At 44.7% G+C, this 21982-nt stretch overlaps 1 protein-coding gene across 2 annotated transcripts in view; it reads left to right on the top strand.

Moving 5' to 3' along the window:
- Nucleotides 1-21982, top strand: part of LOC110523417 (uncharacterized) — a 66392-nt gene that overhangs the window by 26824 nt on the left and 17586 nt on the right. Inside the window, exons 2-15 of one of the 2 annotated variants that reach the window (XM_021602095.3) lie at nucleotides 7908-8002; nucleotides 9539-9722; nucleotides 9998-10125; nucleotides 10543-10623; nucleotides 10782-10840; nucleotides 11158-11318; nucleotides 15695-15784; nucleotides 15880-16036; nucleotides 16684-16813; nucleotides 20116-20153; nucleotides 20316-20407; nucleotides 20547-20673; nucleotides 21184-21554; nucleotides 21760-21903. In XM_021602095.3, coding sequence (XP_021457770.3) covers nucleotides 7908-8002; nucleotides 9539-9722; nucleotides 9998-10125; nucleotides 10543-10623; nucleotides 10782-10840; nucleotides 11158-11318; nucleotides 15695-15784; nucleotides 15880-16036; nucleotides 16684-16813; nucleotides 20116-20153; nucleotides 20316-20407; nucleotides 20547-20673; nucleotides 21184-21554; nucleotides 21760-21903 — 1857 coding nt within the window. The remainder of the gene's footprint in view (nucleotides 1-7907; nucleotides 8003-9538; nucleotides 9723-9997; nucleotides 10126-10542; nucleotides 10624-10781; nucleotides 10841-11157; nucleotides 11319-15694; nucleotides 15785-15879; nucleotides 16037-16683; nucleotides 16814-20115; nucleotides 20154-20315; nucleotides 20408-20546; nucleotides 20674-21183; nucleotides 21555-21759; nucleotides 21904-21982) is intronic. The other variant, XM_090231874.1, reaches the window with a different exon arrangement.

A 21982-nucleotide genomic window follows, 5' to 3' on the forward strand; every position in this document is an offset into this window, starting at 1 on the left:
TTCGCATGAGTTTTGCTTGCGCAACAGAGTGGGGCAGCCATTGTCTCTACCTCCTACTGAAAAAGAGACAGTACCGGTTGATATATTATCGATTCTATATTTTTAAAACAACCTGAGGATTGATTATAAAAAATGTTTGCATGTTTCTGTGGACATTACGGATACTATTTGGAATTTTCGTCTGCGTTGTCGTGACCGCTCGAGCCTGTGGATTTCTGAACATAACGCGCCAAACAAACGGAGGTATTTTGGATATAAAAATAATCTTTATGGAACAAAATGAACATTTATTGTGTAACTGGGAGTCTCGTGAGTGAAAACATCCGAAGATCATCAAAGGTAAGCGATTAATTTGATTGCTTTTCTGATTTTCGTGACCAAGCTACATTGATGCTAGGTGTTCATAAAATTGTCTAGTGATCGATAAACTTACACAAATGCTTGGATTGCTTTCACAGGTGGATTAAAAAAAAGCTAAGCTGTGTTTTGCTATGTTGCACTTGTGATTTCATAAATATATATATATATATATATATATATTTTTTTTTTTTTTTTTTATGTGCCGCTCTGCAATTCAGCGGTTGTTGATGAAAATTATCCCGCTAACGGGATGGGTTGCGTCAAGAAGTTAAGAATGTAATGATCATACTGTTTAATTCTATTCTTTTACGTTTAGTGTGTTTTTTTTGTGTGTGAATTGTTAGATGCTACTGCACTGTTGGAGCTAGGAACACAAGCTTTTCTTTACACCTGAAATAACATCTATTAAATATGTCTGTGACCGATTTTGACAAGTGCACCTTGTGCTGGGGACAATAAAAGGCCACTCCTAAAATGTGCAGTTTTGTCACAGAACACAATGCCACAGATGTCTCAAGTTTTGAGGAAGTGTGCAATTGGCATGCTGACTGCAGGAATGTCCACCAGAGCTGTTGTGAGAATTTAATGTTCATTGCTCTACCATAAGCTGCCTCCAATGTCGATTTTAAGAAATTTGGCAGTACGTCCAACCGGCTTCACAACCGCAGGCCACTTGAGCAGGACCTCTACATTGGGCTTCTTCACCTGTGGGATCGTCTGAGACCAGCCACCCGGACAGCTGATGAAACTGTGGGTTTGCACAACAGAATCATTTCTGCATAAACTGTCTCAAGAAAGCTCATCTGCATGCTCGTTGTCCTCATCCTGGTCTTGACCTGACTGCTGTTTGGCGTTGTAACCAACATCAGTGGATAAATGGCTCACCTTCTATTGGCACTGGCACACTGGAGAAGTTTGCTCTTCACGGATGAATCCCAGTTTCAACTGTAACGATCAGATTACGTTGTGTGGGTGGGTTTGCTGATGTCAATGTTGTGAATAGAGTGCCCCGTGGTGGTATGGTAAGGGCAGGTATAAGCTACAGACAAGGAACACAATTGTTTTAATCAATGGTCATTTGCACAGAGATACTGTGACAAGATCCTGAGGCCCATTGTCGTGCCATTCATCTAACACCATTAAATAATGTTTCAGCATGATAATGAATGGCACTGTCACAAGGATCTGTACACAATTCCTGGAAGCTGAAAATGTCCTTTCTTCCATGGCCTGCACACTCACCAGACATGTCACCCATTGAGCCTGTTTGGGATGCTCTGGATCAACGTGTACGACAGTGTTCCAGTTCCCGCCAAGGTCCAGCAACTTCGCAAAGAGGATTGGTACAACATTCCACAGGCCACAATCAACAGCCTGATCAACTTTATGCGACAGATGTGTTGTGCTGCATGAGGAAAAGGGTGGTCACACCAGATACTGACTGGTTTTCTGATCCACGCCCCTACCTTTTTATATATATATTTTTTTAGTTATCTGTGACCAACATGCATATCGGTGTTCCCAGTCATGTGAAATCCATAGATTAGGGCCTAATGAATATTATTTCAATTGACTGATTTCCTTATATGAATTTGAAGTCAGTAAAATCTTTTAAATTGTTGTGTTTTGTATTTTTGTTCAATGTAGTTGCAGTATGGGATTCACAGATAAATATTTGCCAGCTAGGTATCTTAACTATTAAGTTAACTGTCTAAAATGTGCTAAATGCTCTGGATCAATAGGTTTACTGTCTGTTTTGTGCACGCAGCAAACCAAGAGTAGCATCTGAGTTACTTGTATAACTTTATGCGCTGGGATGTCTACCCTGAAAATAATTGTTCCAATGCGCTTATTAGCATTTAGTTATTCTCTTTGATTTTACATGTGCTCTTTAGCATTGCTAACTGCCGGATTACAATAGCGCCCCCTATGTTCAGTCCCGGTACTACCGAATATCCTGGTATGGCATAAGGTCGGTTTGACAATCTGCCCAAGCCTTGTGTTTTCCCGCCAATTGCATTATGGAATGAACATTCACGCGTTGCGGCCTGCCATATGCACGTTGCGGTGCAGCTATAATGTAATTTTTTTTGCAACATTTTAAGCCAGAGTCACAACATTTTCTGAGTCAAGATCACTTTCAGTCAAAAAGCAACCCGAGATCTACCGCTCAGATGTTTTTTTTTTTTTTACGTGCCTGACAATGTAACAGTAACCTAATTAAAAACAGTTATGTAGGGATAATATTTGTGCAGAAGGCTTAATACGTTATCACAGCATATTGGCTATATGCTGCCAATATTGTTCTTCAGACCATATTATATTTCAAATCTCGAGTTTTGGTAACAAAGTGAATCACTCGGTGTAGCAGTTGAGGCACAGCTGAGCATAAATTAAAATTTGCTTTTTTATTTTACTGGACTGATGGTGCTTTCAAGACAATTGGGAAGCCGGGGGGGGGGGGGGGGGGAGAAACTAGGTCAAATCATGATGTCAGTGATCTTTAGGTCAGAAGGTCGGTGCTTTGACCATTCAAAAAACCATTTTCCCAGGCATTAGTCTCAGCGGAGGGATGTAGAGCTCAACAGATCAAAAACATAAACTCACTCGTAAAAACAGCAGCTCTTAGACTGTCATTGAACACCGCAATCTCTGGTCATGGTTTTTAAAGTTATGATCTCAAGTAGACTATCAAACTTTGCTGTGGCTAGGTCATGGAATCTGTAGTCACTGGGATATGAGCTATCCGATTTGGCCAGCGATCTCCTGGTCCTCCGGGTAGGCAGGGTTTGTCTTTTCAGACAAATGAAATAGTTCACAATGGGAACATTTGCCTACCTGGTGCACATGGCTTCTGAATCCAGTACACCTACCACCAACAGCGCAACATACATTCTAATGGAGGCTTTTCTACAGAAATGTTTGGTGATCGACTAGGAATGCCTTTAAGGTAGATTGTGATCGACCGGTTGGTGACCACTGTTTTTAAGGTTCTGATCTGTTGCATCAGCCTCGATGCTTTTTAAAGTTATTTTGATGTACTGGTTGTATACATTTGGGATCTGTCCCAGAGTTTGTTTGGAATAAGCTATTTTATTTTCCACACAGAACGACAAGCTGACCAGTAGAATAGGTAAACTTTTCTATGGGAGACATTAGATTGAAATAGGCTAGTGATTTTGCTGTTGGCTGAGCAAGAACATTTGGTCAATTATTCTAAAATCATGATGCGCATCGGAATTCGGTAAGTGGCATGTTCTGTTAAGATTAATTACGCCGTGTGTGGACGCCATATAGTTACGCACCCAATGCTTAGGCCTATATGTCAAATTTTGAAATGCTTCCTGTCAAATGTCCAGCTCCACCCTGACACTCGCACACTCTTATTACTCCTCACTCTCATTTCCACTCTCCTGCTCTGACAGTGAGCCAGGCCAGCTACACTACCCTACCCTCAGTTTAGCAAGCTACAGCAGAGCCACTGACAGGCCTGAGGGGGTTGAGTGCTTTAGAGGATGTAACACACCTTTGACTTAGCATTGACTCACCCTCCAATCATCCTTCAAGCATTTGACTCACTTGAGGAGTGTTTACCAGCCTGTTGTCTAGTGCCTCGTGATAAGTCTGTCAACCCTCTGAGATTTGGACAAAGATGGAGATGGGCATATCTTTGTCTTAGACCATGGATATCTGTACCATGCACAGATCATCGGGACATTTGCGCTCGCGCGCTTCGGGGAGCGAGGCGTGTCCTCACTTTGTATTTGCGGGGATCTGTGTGAGCTCCTTGCATGAGCGCTGCAGTGAGTGTCCCTCACGGCCCTTAAAGCTGTGTGTGTGTGTGCTTATTTTTTAACATTTTTTACGGTGAGTCCACAGAGGGATCTCCGCCATGCTGGGCACACACCACATTAATTCCAATCCTTTGCCATCTGAGCTGCCGAGTGGCACTTCAAAGGTGGAGTCGGGTGGTGTTAATCCAGGGCTGCTCCACTGGACTGGGCCCCGGCTCTCCCAGCCGGCCCCAGGTTTGAAGTGTGATCAAAGTGCAGCCTGCCCCTGATTGATGGGCCCTCTCTGGCCCAGGGGCTGGCTGTCAGGGGACCAGGAAGTGCCAGGAAGCGTGACACGGGATCTCAATGTCCTCCTGTCGACAGGAAGGGGGAGATCAGAATCAAGAGTCCTCCATGATAACCCTTACATACTGAAATGGGGGAAGAGCCTACAAACTTACTGTAAGGGTCATCATGGAGGATTGTTGGTTCTGGTCTCCCCCTTGTCGACGAGGACACTGAGATAATGTCACTCTCCCTGGCACTTCCTGGTCTCCTGAGACATGGGCACAGACTTTTGTTCACAAGCCTGTACACACACACTTTTACACTCTCTCTTTCCCAAGGCTACACACAAGTTTTTGTTATTGCACATGTACACATACTGTACCTGTGCTATCATAACACTGTGAGCGTATCTGTTGAAAGAGCCCCATGTTCTATGACGGAAATGGCACTGAGGCTAGAAAAGTGCCTTTTTGATTGGGTGGTTGATGCACATGTGCGCATCGCAACTGCACACATGTACACACAGCCACACTATCAGTTAGGGCTTTTACAGTGACCGTATTACCGCCACACCGGCGTTCACGAGTCATGACTGCAGTCAAATTCCAGATGACCGTTTAGTCACGATAACTAGGTCTCCAAGCTCTGATGCTGCTGATGGTCATTAGTAGCCGACCAAACTTGCTAACTGTCTGGTACTCCGCACTCTATTGTCCCTCTAATCACTCTGACATAAATGCAAATGTTTTAAAAAATCAAATCACTTCATGAGTTCATGTTGCACAACATTTCTATAGGCTATGCATTTGTGTGAGAACTGTTTTGATGGGATCCTCTTTTTAAGAGGCCATCACCTTTCTATAGGCTAGGCCTGCTATATTTATTTCTCACACAAGAATAGGTTAACTTTTGCACTATGGAGGATGTAGATTGACAGGCTAGTGCTTTTGCTGTTTGTTAGGCCTTCTCATCTAGTTGGCTGACAAAGTAGGCTAAATGTGGACAGTTCTAATATCTTCAATACGCGCCTTGAAAGTTGATAAGGAAATGCGCAATTTCATCCCCGACATGTTGATCTTCACTTGTAGCCTACTATTTAGTTGAGATGCCTGTGAGAAGGACTTGATCACGTGACGGGCAATGGCTAATAAGAATCTAGATATCTGAGAGCCATGTGAGTGAGAGGTGATTCTGCACATAGCAGCCGGGAGAAGTTAATTATAATTGTTATATTCAGCCCCTTTAGCCTCAAAAGTCATGGAATTTTTTAGGCGGTGTTACGCCACACAAGGGAATGCCGCTGGGAAATTCAAGGCCTGGTGAGAAAATTATCAAGTGCTTGTCAAATTGTGAATGAGAGACTGATGAAGTGTGTACAGCCTGCACAACAAACAAATCAGAGCTCATGCCTTTTCCTGCAACTTTTTTCTGATCATCTTTAGTCACCACAACATGCAGCCTTAGAATGTATTAAAGATCTAAACCTATCCCGTTTGGAGAAGATATCCTTTCTATTTTATTCAGCTATGTCCAACGGTGTTCTTCATAATAAAAATGCCATTAAATACTAAGCAAATCTTGTCTGCTAAATTAACCAGTGTAGCCCACAGCCGTAAGGCATACCCATATCGGGGCCTAACATAAGGACAACTGTGTGCTTTTTCTGTTCTTCTGAAATAAACTACATCTCCTTCATATCATGTTTCTTTAGACCTGTCAAAAATAACTAAAGGATTTATTGTGATGGTGTAGGCTATATTAAATGGAAAAGCTACATTTTTAAAACATCTAAATCCAAAGGTCTGCGTCAGTGGCTTGTAGGTTATGCGTGGATGCCAGGAGATGCTAAACGTGTTTATGTTAATTGACAGTCAATTACCCTGAGACGAGCAAATATTTGCTTAACAATCACCAGCTGACAAAATTGAATGACCCCCACAGCCCTACTCCCAGGAGCTAACCATGTTATTGTAGATTCTGTCCCACTAGTTCCAGGCACTCCCAGGGTTGTGAGCTTCCCCCTCCCAGGCTCTTCATATTAAATTTATTTTCTAGATCCTTTAGAATCTTTCTAATTTGCCACTGTAAGCAGATTGATCAATAGCTTTTTTGCCATTAAAATGTGCTCAAGAAGCTTAATGAACTCTGTTTTGAATAATAGGACTTGGCGATAATCAGCCCAGGCAGCCCCTCTTGCATGCTTCTGTTGCAGCACCAACCAGTCCTGAGTAGCTGTAGTTTTTACCCCAAAGCAGATACATCATCTTATCCTGTTTTTCAACCCCTCCCTCCCTCCATTTTTCATCCTGCTGACTGTTGACTCCTGTCTTCTGTGCCTCTCCACAGCCGGGAGGTGTGGAGACTGACCCCCAGTGACCCGGCACTCACCGTTTCTCTAGAGGGGCAGCAATCTGCAGGCTGCACAATGAAATGGGCCTCCTTGCCCTTGAGTTTATTCTGGACTGTCAACATGCTTTTTGGGGAGGTGGAGGGGTGATTGTGTTTTGCAGAGAATTTGGAAGTGAGTTCTTTAGCTAGAGACCGAGGGGCAGTCAGCTGCAGGCAGATTCCTTTTTAAAGAGGAAGGGCCAATGCTGAAGGGTCGCTTTGCATCTTGGGAAACGGGGGAAGGGGGGTTAAGTGAAATGGACAGTTGGTTGATGGAGCACTTTTCATTAGCATTTTTTGCCCTCTCAGCCTCCCTTGTCTCTCCCCCGCCTCTGCTCTGTAGCCGAGGGCCTTTGGGTATCCCGGGGAGAGAGAGAAGCATGCTGGGTAATGGTGTGTGGTGCTGTAGCCTGGTTGGTCAGCGGCGGAGGGGAGGGCGTGGGTCTGTGCGGTGGCATTAGTCTCCTGCTGCTGTCTCTCCTTGGCTCTTTGAGGGCCTTTAGAGTTTGCTCTCCCGGTTACTGCCGCTTCATAAGCCCTAAACGGCGGCCACACAATGCCAGGCAGGAGAAGGGTCAGGGTTGAACTTGAACCTCGGCTCCAACCGCTGGCAGAAAGGACTCCTCTGAGAACATGTCAACTAATCCCCCTCCCGCAGCAACTCAAACAGGTCCCCTAAGCACAGCCTACCTCGTACACACGTTATGTATGGTTGTTTGTCATGATCAAGAGTGTTAGACGCGTTAGAATACTGCCTAATATTCTGGTCCCCTATGGCTCTCACAATATAAGTTACTAGTTCCAATATCCACACTTCAAACAAGTTTTGCTTCGAGAGCTCCTGTTTCTTTGAAAATGTCAAACTGTGTCTTGGAAGCCCTAAATTCCCGTCACCACCTATGGTTTTACTCCAGGGCATCCGTATCACTCTGGAATCGTAATGCTTTTTTTTAACCTCACCGACCTGTGACTAACACCAACCATTAAATGTTATATGCCGACTTTAAAACTGAGATTTGTGTGTGCCTTTTTAAAAGGTGGATCACCATATAACTCAAAGGTTGACCTCTTGGCTGTGTCTCTCTCTCTGTGTGGTAGGAGCTGGAAGAGGCGCTACAGAAGCAGGACACAGACTTTCTGGCTGATCTCCTCGCCTCACTGCTGCAAGGATGCTACCAGCGCACAGACATCACGTAAGTAGTGCCCCCCGGGTTTCCCTCAATCTTTATTTATACGGGAGTTCAATATTAATACTTTTTCTTTCTAGAGAGGGCCTCAGAACTAGGCCTAACTTCTTAGCTCGCCAGCACACAGCAGCACATCTTGTTACCTACCTTCTAACAGACCAGTCTTGGTGACAACATCCAGGGGCCATATGGGCCTGAAACACGGGAAGTTTGAGTCACAAACCCTGTTTAGTAGTGAGCACATCAGTGTGCACAGCTTGTGTTGAAATCAGCCTTTGCAACTGAGTGAGGCTTCTCACAAAGGAAACTGGGGTTAGGCGGATTTTTCCCTGGGGGGGGGGGCAGTTCCTTGATGACTAAATGTGAGCGAGAGGGAGTGGGAAGAGCAAAGGAAAGTGAAATAAATGTTCCAGCCCTGAAGGGGCCCCCACCCACCACCGCTACCTCCTCTCCTGCTCTTGATCCATCAGCACCACTGGGGTAGGCACCTATCAGCCTGTGACTTGGGAGGGATGTGGGAGGTTAAGGCTGATAGTTTCCACACCCAGGCATGCAGTAACAGGACAACCTGCCTTATTGGACAGGACAGCCGCTGGCATCCCGGGGGTGGATGCTCGGCTCTGGCCTTTCAAAGAGCTGCCCTTTTCATCCGCACGCGTTAAACGCTCCGGCGGAGCTGGGGAGGGGCGTGGGGGTGTTGGCAGAGGAGGAGAAAGGGAGAGATGGGATAGTGGGGGGCCTGCAGCTGTGTGAAAGTGCAAACTGCTCTTTCAAGATAAGCCATTTTTTTTTCTCTAGTTTTTCTCCTCCTTTCTTTTCTGTTGTTGCATCGGCACTCACCCCTGCCCTGAGCCCTTGTTTCTGTTCGTCTGAGCAGGAACTGAAGGGTTCCAGATTAATCAGACAGATCTGACCCGGAACCAACATTTATTTACCAGCATCCAAAAGAACAATGAAACAAACCCACTCAAGTGCAAAGAAATTGCTGTCTTTTCCCCCTCCTTTTCTCTTCAGAACCACTACGGTATGGCAGCTTGAATTATTTCTTGACTGTCTCTTTCACAATAGACATCCTGTTGAAATTGAGAGGTTATATGCACTTCATTACAAAGCACACTGTAAGGACAAGCATTTGCAAGTGAATGAATAGCGGTGCGCCATATTGTCGGATCCCAAGGACTCTTTAAAGGGCTATGTAGTAGCTTGACAAAAATAACAGCAATCGCCCTATCTCCCAATCAGCTTTTCTTTTGTTGTGTTGATTGGTATCAATACGAAGCACATGTTCCTTTTGACCTTTTGACACAGTAGGCGTTTGAGAATGAATGACTTCTAGTTGAAGAGATGAATGCGTATGTGACATGAATGGGTTAAACAATTAACCTAGGCCTAAATTCTCACATTTTGTATGGGAACCCTTGACTAGTCCACACCAACCAAATTCACTGCAGTAGATCTCTCTGATGTTCTATTACCCACCCCTCCTCACTACTGTATTGTCATACTAGCATATGGGACTAATCACTGTCCCGCCCCTCTTAGTCCCCAGGCGTTCAGCAGTTATCTGGACGACATCATCAACTACCGCTGGGAGCTGGAGGAGGGGAAGCCCAACCCCCTGCGCCAGGGGCCCTTTGAGGAGCTGACCCCGCGCACACAGGTGGAGCTGCTGCACAGGCTGTGTGACTACCGCCTGGACGCCGCAGACGTCTTTGACCTGCTCAAGGTGCTACACACACACCTTGTACCGCAAGCCTGCACCTGTTTTAAACTCCCTTTATTATGACTGTTTCAGAGTTAGCACGGGTAAACGGTCAACTGGGGAAACATGTTTTGGTACCTGTAGTTTTGGTGATTTGTTTTATTGGGATGCGGTTGATGGTGACTGACTTAATTGTTTTTTTTTTGTTTTTTTTGTTTTTTAAGTGCTGTCTAACCTGACATAGTTAATTAAGTGGAACTGTAGTATGCATCATTAATCCATGCAATGTTTGATCCCAGGGCCTGGATGCGGACAGCCTGCGCGTGGAGCCGCTGGGGCAAGATGGGAGCGGTGCCCTCTACTGGTACTTCTATGGTACCCGCATGTACAAAGAGGAGCCGGTCAAGAGGAAGGCGGAGCAGCTCGAGTAAGTGGGTTGCACCATCGGGCATCGGCTGTGGACGTTGGATGGTTTTGCTTGCCTGTAATTCACAGAGGTCATAGAATGTGAACACTATGCTGGTATATAACCAGTCAGTTTTGTATCGATTCTCTGATACTCAATGTATGGTTGTCTGCATTATATTATGTGTTACTGTGTATATATGCTCTATGGTTTCTGTAAGGCTATGAGGTATGTAATATGTAAACAGTAGCACTTCCTACTGCTAATTCTGTTTTCTAACGAAGGACAAATTGAGCACCAACATAGTAATTACTATGTACCTACTAGCCTGTTAGAGGTTAATCATATGGGTCACTCCAGTAATAGCTACCCTGGTAAAAGGCCTGTGTAATTTAAAGTGTGGCCGGTTATTTGTTTTTCACTCTGTTGTCCCTGTAGTGAAGCCCCTGAGATAAAACCAACAGAGAAGAGGAAAAGGGGAAGACCACCAAAGAAGAAAGTGGAGGAGATCCAGCTAAGGTGAGACCAGCAGCAAACTTTGTCCTTAGTGGTCTCGTGTTCTCTCCACTCTCAAACGTCTCCAGAGACGTTCACCACCTTTATTCCCCAGACCTTATTCATGCAATGCTTCGGAGTGGATGGTAAATACTGAATGGGCTGGCATGTTGTTTTTTCAGTGAGGTGGAGAGCGAAGTGAAGAAGGAGAATGGACTGGAAGGTCTACACTCAGGCACAGGTGAGAAAAAAGGCAGAGCTATCAGAAACATCTATCTAGATCGACTCCAACTTCTGATATCGATGCTGACGATTGAGACTTGTGTTTAATTTTTTATTTTTTTTTATTTTAAAAAAGTTTATTGGTCTTGTACATAGATTTCTATATGTTATCACAGGTGCAGCGAAATGCTTATTTTTCTAGCTTCAACAGTGCAGTCATATCTAGTAATACAATGACCATACACATCCCCTCCCCCTCAGAATGAGCAATATCAGAATGAGCAATGTCAGAGTCCGGAGTATATTGGCCATGATGTTGTCTGTCCGTCCGTCCAGACCGGGAGCGCGGTGCCTGGTCCTTGGTGTGTGACACGGAGGAGCAGTGGGCCAGTCTGGCCGAGAGCATCAGAGACAAAACGTCCCCCCAGGACCGCCACCTCTACCGCATCATCAGCCAGAACTTCCTCCCTGAGATCAGCAGCATGATCGAGCACAAGGTCAGTCAGCTCTCTTCTTAGTCTCCTCCCACCCCCTCCCCTTCTCAACCCATCAATCTTCATTCAGACACTGACTCAGTCAGCTGATGTGCTCTGTAAGGGCATAGTGTCTCAAATGGCTGCCTCCAGGAGGAATTGGGAAATGGAGGCTGTATGGTGCGGCTGCAGGTGTGTGGAGGGCAGACTGGTCTCTGCTTGCCCAGAACACTAGCTTCTGAGCCCCGGGCCCAAAGCTGGACTGTCCAGTCTCTCTCTCATCTGTGGCCCTGTGTGCAGTTTCTGCTGGAGTGACGGTCGAGGCTGGGAGTGCTCATTTGTCACATGGTTTTTCTTCTGCGGAATGAGTCGCCTCGGAGATTGTTGACACTGTTTTAACTGTTCAAACTCTGCCCTTTTTAATACATTGCATACTCATTTATCTTTTGAGTATACATAGCTAGACAGTAGAGCAGGACCAATATAGATATTTTTTTGTTTGTGCTGATACCAAGGAAGCCGATGGATGATATTTTAGGTCAATATTTTAGGTATTTTAGATATAATTAACTTCTTGACGCTACCCATCCCATTAGCGGGATCATTTTCGTCAGCAACCGCTGAATAGCATAGCCCCAGAGTCAAATAATATTACAAAAAAATATTCATTTTCATGAAATCACAAGTGCAATATTGCAAAACACAGCTTAGCCTTTTGTTAGTCCACTTGTCGTCTCAGATTCTTAAACTATGCTTGACAGCGAAAGCAATCCAAGCCTTTAAGTTTATCGATAGCATAACAAAACATTATGTACACTAAGCATTAAGTAGCTAGGTCACAAATCAGAAAAGCAATCAAATTAATCGTTTACCTTTGATCTTCGGATGTTTTCACTCACGAGACTCCCAGTTACACAATAAATGTTCCTTTTGTTCCATAAAGATTATTTTTATACCCAAAATACCTCTGTTGGTTTGTCGCGTTATGTTCAGAAATCCATAGGAAAGAGCAGTCACGACAACGCAGACGTATATGTGTCCACAAACATGGCAAACGTTTTTTATAATCGATCCTCAGGTTGTTTTTAAAATATATTTTCGATAATATATCAACCGGGTGTGTAGGTTTTTCAATAACACCGGGAGAAGCAATGGCCGCTTTACTCTGTAGCGCAAAACTCACTCTGAGAGCCCCCACCTATTCACTTACACAATGTGATCTTTCACGCTAATTTTTCAAAATAAAAGCCTGAAACTATGTCTAAAGACTGTTGACACCTTAGGGAAGCCATAGAAAAGGGAATCTGGTTGATATCCCTTTTAAATGGAGGATAGGCATGCATAGGAACAGCGAGGTTTCAAAATAAGAGGCACTTCCTGATTTGGATTTTCCTCCTGCAATATCAGTTCTGTTATACTCACAGACAATATTTTTTACAGTTTTGGAAACTTTAGTGTTTTCTATCCTAATCTGACAATTATATGCATATTCTAGTTTCCGGGGCTGAGAAATAGGCCGTTTCAAATGGGTAAGTTTTTTTTGCCAAAAAATGAAAATACTGCCCCCTACACGCAAAAGGTTAAATAAAAACATTTGATGACAAAAAGTCATTAATGCATGCATTTTTAAATAAAACAATACATTTGACTTTGTTTTTACCAAACTACATAACATTATGGTAATAATTGTATTTGAATGGTAAATCTCTTAATAAACTAAAGTTTAAGATGCATCGGCCTACTCGCAATATAGGTGAATGCATATTCAAAAGGAGTGTGTGCATTGAGTTACTGATATTGTTTTTGCTGATCAGTGGGGTCTATGGTGCTACACATGACAATATGTTTGCCTTTCATGTGGGACCTATTATCCTACTGATCAACAACATTCGCAAAGACTCTTCACTCCAGCATGTCATGCCTGTATGGAATGTCATTATATAGGCACTGTTGTTAGTTTGAGAATATAACAAAACATCTATTCCATGCCAATGGGTCCATCATAATGATTTGTGATCACAGATGCTAATGAAACTAGTATTTTTAGTCACTTTTCGTGATAGGACGCATCTCTGAACAACTCAATTGGCTCGTTCAGCTATCTGTCAAGAAATGGGCGGGTTGTAACTTGATCCTACTGCTACAATTGGATAGGCGGAGGTTTTATCGCCGCTCTTTTTCACATCGCATATCTCTCCATCGCTCATATCATTTACTTGCTACTATAAGAACTAGCTCAATGGCAATTACATGTTCTACAAAGCCATACATGTGCATAATATCTAACAGGCAGCGCAAGGGTAGAGAAAAAATATGAAACGATTCACGTTTTGTGTGAATGACTCCAATCTGCCCATAGTTTGAAAAGTAAAAAAACACACGCACGCTGATCTACAGCTATCTTGGTCCATAACATGAAAGACCCTTAGGGAGCTAAACCTATTGCCAACCTTTTAATTAGGCATTTTTGAACACTTTCCCTGTTATGGCAATCATCTACTCCAACTATTAATTGTCAATTTACAGTTATGATTGTGGCTGGTCAGATCAGCAGATGGCTTGATGCCAAAAAATGATAACCAGTTAACTTTAGCTAGCTAATTTGGCCATTAGCTCTTATCTGATATCTTAGCACCATGTTTAGCTACCGAGCTAACACCACAGATGAAAGGGTTAGTTATTGTAATCTTTGCCAACAGGTCACATGGCGATCTGCTTAGCTAGCTAGCTAGCTTATTAAGTGCATGTCCAGGCACGTTGACACAATCCTTATTATGCATTAACACAAACTGAATTCAGATTTACGTAATTCTGTAGTGATCAACGGGACCTCTCGCGTTAGCCATCCCTGTGATCGGGTCCGATAGATACCCAACACAGCCTGCCTGTCCTTGTGGACTGTGACGGTCAAAAGTTTGTTGGCCATTCTGTCGGCATGGGGTCATTCTCTAATGGTCATCCGATGGTGATCTGTCCTTCACGGCCAGCATGCCTGCCTGGCTGTTATCTATCTGGACATATTCACAGTTCTCAAGCTGCTGAACATTCCCGCTGGATGCAGGCTCTGGCAGTACAGAGCAGGCATCTGGGAAGTGTGTGTGTGTGTGTGTGCGCTTTCGCAGCATTATTGTATGAGTGCGCACACAGCCATGGAGACCTCCAGCTCCCGTCCACAGCCCTGGCTGTCACAGCCATTTCGCAGGGCGCTGACGGGAGGCAGGCACTCACCTTGAGGCGGGATGGAGCCACTTGATTGACGACCTGCTGTGCTGCAGGATTGTCGACTTAAGTGGCGACACCAGAGGCAGTCCATCTCCTGTGTGCGATTAAGTGCTGTGGGTAATGCACAGAGCAGAGGCAGGGCAGAGGAGCCCCGGGACACGCCGGTGCAGAGAGACAAGACTGGGGGATGGGAGCTGTAGCACATTCAGCACTTTGACAGCCCCTTTGGTGGTGGCCACCACTGGCCCAGTGGAGGAAGAGCAAGGCAGCTATCTAACACATCCCCATGCTGCTGGCAGGCAAAACTCTACAGAGGGGGAAAGGGCCTCTTGTTGGGGTTCACAGGGCCCGTCCTGACGGGAAGCATTTACATTTGAGTCATTTAGCAGACACTTTTCTTTCTCCAGCGTTACTTAGTTAGTGCATTCATCTTAAGGTAACTAGGTGACAGAACCACATCACAGTCGTAGTAACTACATTTTTCCTCAAAAAATATAAAACATAACAAATAACACCACAGAAACAAAAGGCACAGGAGGTGGTGCAACCCAGGAGGCAGGCATCCATCTTGTTTCCCATAACATCCAAAGTACCAGACTCCGTTACCCCCATGCTCTTGGAAACAGCCATACCTTTTGGACTGCCTTCTCTGACATAGATACTGCCTGGCCCAAAGGGTTCTGCTCTGACTGCAGCTTCCTGCTGTTTTTTTTCTTCCATGTTGTGGTTTGTATTCTGCAACCAATTCTGCTGCTCATATTAAGTATGTAAGTTTCCTACTAATTGCTACATTATGGACTGTGGCAATGCTGTGGTCAGTTTGCACACACACGTTACCGCCCGCTCTCCCAGCTTTTAGTGGAAATCGTTACGTGTGATTGCCACAGGGAGCATGGAAGGGTTTGATTTGTTTGGTTAGTCAGTGACCCACTAGGAGAGGGGTAGCAGGGTGGGTGGGATTTAAAGGGGGGGGGGTAGTCGGGGGAGGAGGAGCAGAGCCTGGATCACCTCTTCTCTCCTCACAGCTCTGCTGGAAGACCACAGAGGATTCCCCGGGGCCTGCTTGGCTATTAGCTCCCGTGGATGCGTTACTTGATCAAAGTGACTAAGTGTGATTTTTGTGTGAATAATGAAACCACTTATTTGTGTTTTTAATCTTGATTATTTTGCCTCTGCAGGTGAATGAGCAGAAGCAGAGGCTGCTGGACCCCACCCCAGTACGCAGCTCTTACCGGCTTTCTGAGAAACGCATGAGCCAAGAGGAGGAGGTGAGACCAGCTGCGCGTGTGTAATTTATCGTTCTTAGTGTATGTCCCGTCTCCTGTGAGACCCAGTGGACTGATGGTTTCCTGTTTGTGTCCAGGACACGCTGCAGGCCATAGCCAATAGGGAGCAGCAGAAACAGAAGGATGAGGACATGGACAGGCAGGCCCTGCTGATGGAGCAGAGACGAGAAGAGGAGATGCTGCTGCAGGAGGAGCGCCAGAGAGAGGAGCTGGAGAGACTCCAAGCTGTGGAAGGTGAGTAGTGGAGCTGGGTTATGGGGCAGGGTGGGGCTCAGGGTGGATTCTGAAAGACAGGCCAACCCCGCACACACCTCTGCATTTGTATTGCCTGTACCGTTGAATGATCTATTGCCCTGGTTGTGAATTATATATTGCAATATATTACACGTATTGGGCTGAGAGTGAGTGGGAATATATAGCCCTTTGAATCACAGGAGTCCTTCTGATGTCACCTGTCAAGGGTTAATTAACTGGTGAAGGACCCTCATTAATGTATTATAGATGAACAGTGGGACCGGGCTGGGCTGCCTGGTCTCTGGTGGATCAGAGCAGTTGGAATCCACCCTCCAACATTTTCTAATCTGCACAGCAGGCGGGCGGCAACCCGCATCCTTTCATGTTGAGAGATAGTGTTCCTTTCTGTTCTCGCCTTCTTTTTTTTTATCAGCTAAGCCTGCTAAAGGATGGTCAATGAATCACTCTTCTTCTCTGAACTCCTTCAGTCTCTCATGTTGTTCGGCATGGTTTTTATTGACTCTGTGCACCAGCAGGCAGCCGGATGGCCAACAGGTGGCCTTGCAACTGTAGTAAAGTACAATCCCTTATTCTGCTGCTGTTGTGTGTAATTAATTGTGTTTCCTGTGTTCTGCTGTTTCCCTCAGAGCGAGCGCGGCGGCGGAAACTGCGTGAGGAGAAGGCCTGGTTGATATCCCAGGGGAAGGAACTGCCCCCCGAACTGCTGCACTTGGAGCCCCACTCACCCATTCGACGCTCCCGCAGGACAAAAGAGTTGTAAAGAGCCACACACTACTACTCGACACTAGAGTACTGATAATTTATGGACAGTGAATTTTTGTTAAATGTACTTGTTTTTCCAATCAACAAACAAAACGCATTCCACATTCACAGATGTGGCAGACATAAGTAACATAATAAAATACATGTTAGCTATTTCAGCTTTAGCTGAGATGACGAACAAATAATTTGTTTTACAGCACCTTACACAATATGTGTAAATACACACACACATTTCCTTAATCGCCCCATTCACTCTGTCCAATTTGAAATATAGTTCAGTATTGGAGACCAGTCTATCAAACTTGGGCTGTCTCTTGCGGATGTCATAAGTGAGCTTTTCAAGAGGAAGAAAGTCAATCTGGTCAATTCACGTTTTAAATGTGAGAAGAATTAGAAGCCCACTGTAGGATTTAAAAACATTTTTTTTTTTTTGCGAACTATATGATAGTCATAAACAAATTTTCCCTGTCTGGATCAAGAACTGCTTAATGCCTGCTGGGCATTAAGAAGATGGAGACAGGGTCATATCAAACTGTACATCTGTTTTATGTGCAGCAGTATGTATAGATTGCCAAAATCTGGTAATCTCTCTTCAGCTCGAATACATCCATGGTACATATTTTACAATCAGGAGAAATGTCTGTATTCATTCTAAGCAGTCTCGCTGGGGTGTAATAAAATGATGTATAATTTGAAGATCTTGGCACATTGAATTCACTGCATAGCTCTTAAAAGGATTTCAGAGTAGTTGGGTTCTGATGAAACAGGCCGGATCAGGTCCTGATCCATAGAGGATGCCAAAGATGAAAGTTGGATTTGCTCAGGGCTTTTGGCAAGTCTGGGTTGTACACTATATAGGTGAGTGGGAGCATATCTGGGAGGAAATGCCAAGGTATTTCTTAGTCATTCCATGCTATTAGGGTGGTATAAATCACAAGGGTTTTGGGTATGTTGCCCACTTCACTAAAGTTATTAATGAATATAATTGAGCTTAGGGGCAATGAACCACAGGATTGGGCCTCTATCTGAATCCACGTTGAGTCTTGTCCGTCTGTGATCCATGTTAGGATGTTGAGGATTAGGGCAGACCAGTAGTACAATTGAAGGTAAAGACCACCCTTAGATTCAGGTTTTGATAGAGTGGAGAACTTGATCATTGTATTTTCTATTTTATTGCCCCATATACATTTGGTGACGCGTTGGTTGGTTTTTTAAAAAGAGAAGAAACTGGGCATCTGAATTTGAGCATCTGAAATAAATAGTTCAATCTAGGGAGGATGTTCATACGGTTAACATTGACTCTTCTGACTAAGCTAATTGGGAGGGAGATCCAGGTTTGGAGATCTGGCGTTACAAAACAAAGATTCCAAGGTATTGAAACACCTTTGTTTTACATTGGAATGGACAGTGTGTCTTCATAGAGCTGGTCAGTGTAAGAATGAGGGGGCAAACAATGGACTTGTTCAAATGTATCTTATATCCTGAACTTGCTGTACTGAGCAATTGTCTGAAATGGGAGGGAGGGATTTCTCAGGGTTGAATAAGTAGAGCAAGACTACATCCGCGTAGAGCGAAATATTGTGCTGAAATCCACCTGCAGAAACCCCCATAATACTTGGATTGCTCCTTATCAACTCCGCCCCCAACAAGTAGAGCAGGGGGGGGCATCGCGCATCCCTTGTCTTGTGCCACATCCCAAAGGGAATCTGTCAGAGTTCCGACCGTTAGTAGACACCATGGCATTTGGATGAGACTATAGGGATCTAATCCATTTAATTAAGTTTGAATGAAAGTTCTACTCCATCCTGTCGAACGCCTTCTCAGCATCCAGTGATGCCAGCAGGACAGGGCTCTTCTGTGTGTTTACTTGATCAATAATATCAGAAGATGATCGTCATCTTTTATTATTTTGGGAAGAAGAGTGTTTAGTCTTTTGGCCAGCAATTTGGTAATTATTTTGTAGTCAATCCAACAAGCTTCTGGTCCGGAAGGACGATCAGGATAGAGGCTCCTTGTCTTTTATAGCAGAACTGTAATGAGGGCTGTGAGAGCGTCTGAGAGAGCGCAGTTTTTGCAAAAATCATCCAGCATTGGCATGAAAATAGGGCTAAGCTGGGGCCAAAAAGCTTTGTAGAAGTCTCTGGGGAAATCCATCTGGGCCTAGGGACTTGTTAGGTGGCATGGAGATAATTGCTTGTAGGACGACCTCAGGAATGAAGGGGGGAGTTGATCTTCTTGGTCGGTCTCTGGTCGTTTTGGTATTGAGATTGCCTCTAGGAAGGAATAGAGTTCTGCATGTTTTCTCTCAGAAGTATATAATTTGCGGTAAAAGTTACATTTGTCTTATTTGGATCATATGGGACTTCGTCATCTGCTGTTCGGATGGCTGTGATTGTACGCTCTGACTTCTCTTTTTTTCAGTTGGTATGCAATCAATCTGCTATACTTATTGCTATACTCATGCTGTTTGTTTAGTAAAGATCACTTTTTATTTGATAAAGTTTGGCTCTGGCTGCTTTAAGTTGACTCCAAGAGGTGCTGTCTGGCGATTGTTTATGCACTTTTTCGCAGCGTTAAAGCTCCTTCTCAACGTCTAACCTGTGTTTCCGTTGATTTCTTTCTTAGAGGAAGCATATGGAGTTAGATGACCTCTTAGTGTGGCTTTGGCAGAGTCCCACATTGTGGCCAGAGGAACAGGATAGTCTTTGTTGTCTTGTGTGTAGTTGTCTAGCCATGTAGTGACCAAATGTATGGAATGCTTTGTTTGATAACATGGAGGTGTTGAATTTCCAGCTCTTTTGACCTCGGGATGTTTTTACAGAGGTCAAAGCGGAGGCGGACAAAGGCGTGATCTGAAAGCGCTATGGGTCCGATTGGACAAGTGGCAGAATTTATGAAAATCTTTGGCATAAACATTTTATCTATACGAGAGTAGGTGTTATGGACATTGGATTAGTATGTATAATCCATAGAATAGCTATTAGTCTCTCTCCAGATATCTGTCAGTCCCATCTCTTTAGTAAGAGTTTTTTGTCGATCTAGCGTTTGTGGTCGGGACTTGAGATGATTTTTGTCCAGAGTTGAGTTGAGGTTACAATTTAAAATCAGCCAGCCAGCACTCCAAAGTGCGAAACAATTCTCATTGAACAGGGTTATCATTTTCAACATGAAAGCAGGAGTATCTGTGTTAGGGGCATATCTATTTACTGATGGCAATCGGTTACCCGTACAGTGACCCAGTTATTAGAATGAATGAGTGAATTTGTTTTGAACATTTTCTCAATCTTTTATTGCAGCTATGAAATTGATGATGATTATACGGCGTTGTACAAAGGTAATGTATATGCCCTGTCATCTATGCAATCATCACTGTATAATGTCTGCATGTGTAAAGCATATTGACCTGCACATTTTTCTGGACAGTGAGCCAGGAGATTTCCTCTGTTCTGACTCCAACTGCCTTGGTCCTCCTCCTCTCCTTTTGCTCTCCCCACAGTGTTGGAGGCCCTGAGAGCCCACAAAGATGCCTGGCCCTTCTTGGAGCCTGTGGATGAATCCTATGCCCCCAACTATAATGCGGTCATTCAGGTGAGCTCACAGTGAAAAGGAAGGTTCCAAACTGTGAAATGACGGTTAGATGCCTCGGTTATACGAGTTTTTGTAGTTGTAATTTGAGGTCGTCAATTCCACAAGTAGTAATTTTTGTTTTCCCATGATTTTTCCTCAGGCTCCGATGGACCTATCCACCATCGAGACTAAGCTGAATGAAGGGGAGTATATTACCAAGGAAGAGTTTGTGTCTGACATGAAGCTCATATTTGAAAACTGCATCGAGTACAATGGGGAAGACAGCGGTAAATACACACCTCTTAATTTTGATCTATAACCTCGTTATTTTTTGTCAAATTTCTAATGTCCCAAAAATGCCTCTAGCTTGTGCAAATGGTTTTTGGGTTGACTTTGGACTTGATTTATGAATATGAGAGAGATCAATTTGACTAAGTGCACGTGGTGGAGAGGAGGGGAGAATGGCTGCGTTGGGGGAGAGCTCTAATGTGGCTCTGTGTGACAGTGATGAATGGGGAATGATTGAGCTGTGCATCAGGCCCTGCAGCATCCTGCCTGCTTGCCAGAGAGACATTCTAGCCCCTAGTTAAGCGCCCTGTCTGGAGCCATCCATCCGTCTGAATGCACTCCCAAGGGAGAGGCATGGGGGGCAAGGGGTCAACCACACCAAGGCCCTCTGAACAGGTCAACCTGCCGGCCAACGCTGGGGTCAACATCGCCTGGCCCCACAACAGACGAGTGTGTGTCTGTGTGCGTGGCATGCTGATAATACTCATGGTGCTTGTGTTTTTCTGCAGAGTACAGCATCATGGCAGAATCCCTGGAGCGTTGTTTCAGCCGGGCGCTACTGAAGCACTTCCCGTCGGAGGACGGCGACACGGACGAGGAGTTCCACGTGAGCGGCGAGGACCGTGAGAGAGACCGCAAGGAGAAAAGGCGAAGCAAAGGCAATAAACAGGCAGGGCCAGAAAGCTTGATCCGAGCCACCGAGCAGGCCTCACGCAAACGGACACATCCAGGGGGCAAGGGCAGCACCCCAATGGAGGAGGAGGGGAATAAGCCAGCACAGCCACCCCCTCCTCCCCACTGGGCCAATGGCCCCCCACACCCCCATGGCATACCTCATGGACAGCCCCATCCTGGGAACCTTTACTACCCAGCACAGCAGGTAGCTGGCCATGCATGTCAAAAACAATATTTCACATAGGAGAAAGTATATTTTACTGCTTTAGTAGGAGTTGGTAGTGAATGAAGAGAAAGCATCAAGGGTTTTTCCCCCTTTTTACAGAGGAGCTAAAAGGTAGTTCTAGATGAAGACAAATGAATGCATTACATTTTAGACATGAGATGTTGAACTGTCATCCATTCTGCAGCAGCTCCAGCACCCCCCTAATCCCCACGGCCCACACATGTATGGCCAGAGGATGGACCCCGGCTACGCCTACCCTGGACAGGGACACATGCCCCGGCCTGGGGATCCCAATGCTCATCACATGCCTCAACATTACAACATGCAGGTGAGATCAGCTCAGAAAACAATCGAAGGAGGTTTCACATATTTAATTCGGAGCTATCCAGTATCTGCTGTACTCGCAC

The sequence above is a fragment of the Oncorhynchus mykiss genome, chromosome 1, assembly GCF_057628025.1.
Source record: "Oncorhynchus mykiss isolate SJ-2025 chromosome 1, ASM5762802v1, whole genome shotgun sequence".
Lineage (NCBI taxonomy): Eukaryota > Metazoa > Chordata > Actinopteri > Salmoniformes > Salmonidae > Oncorhynchus > Oncorhynchus mykiss.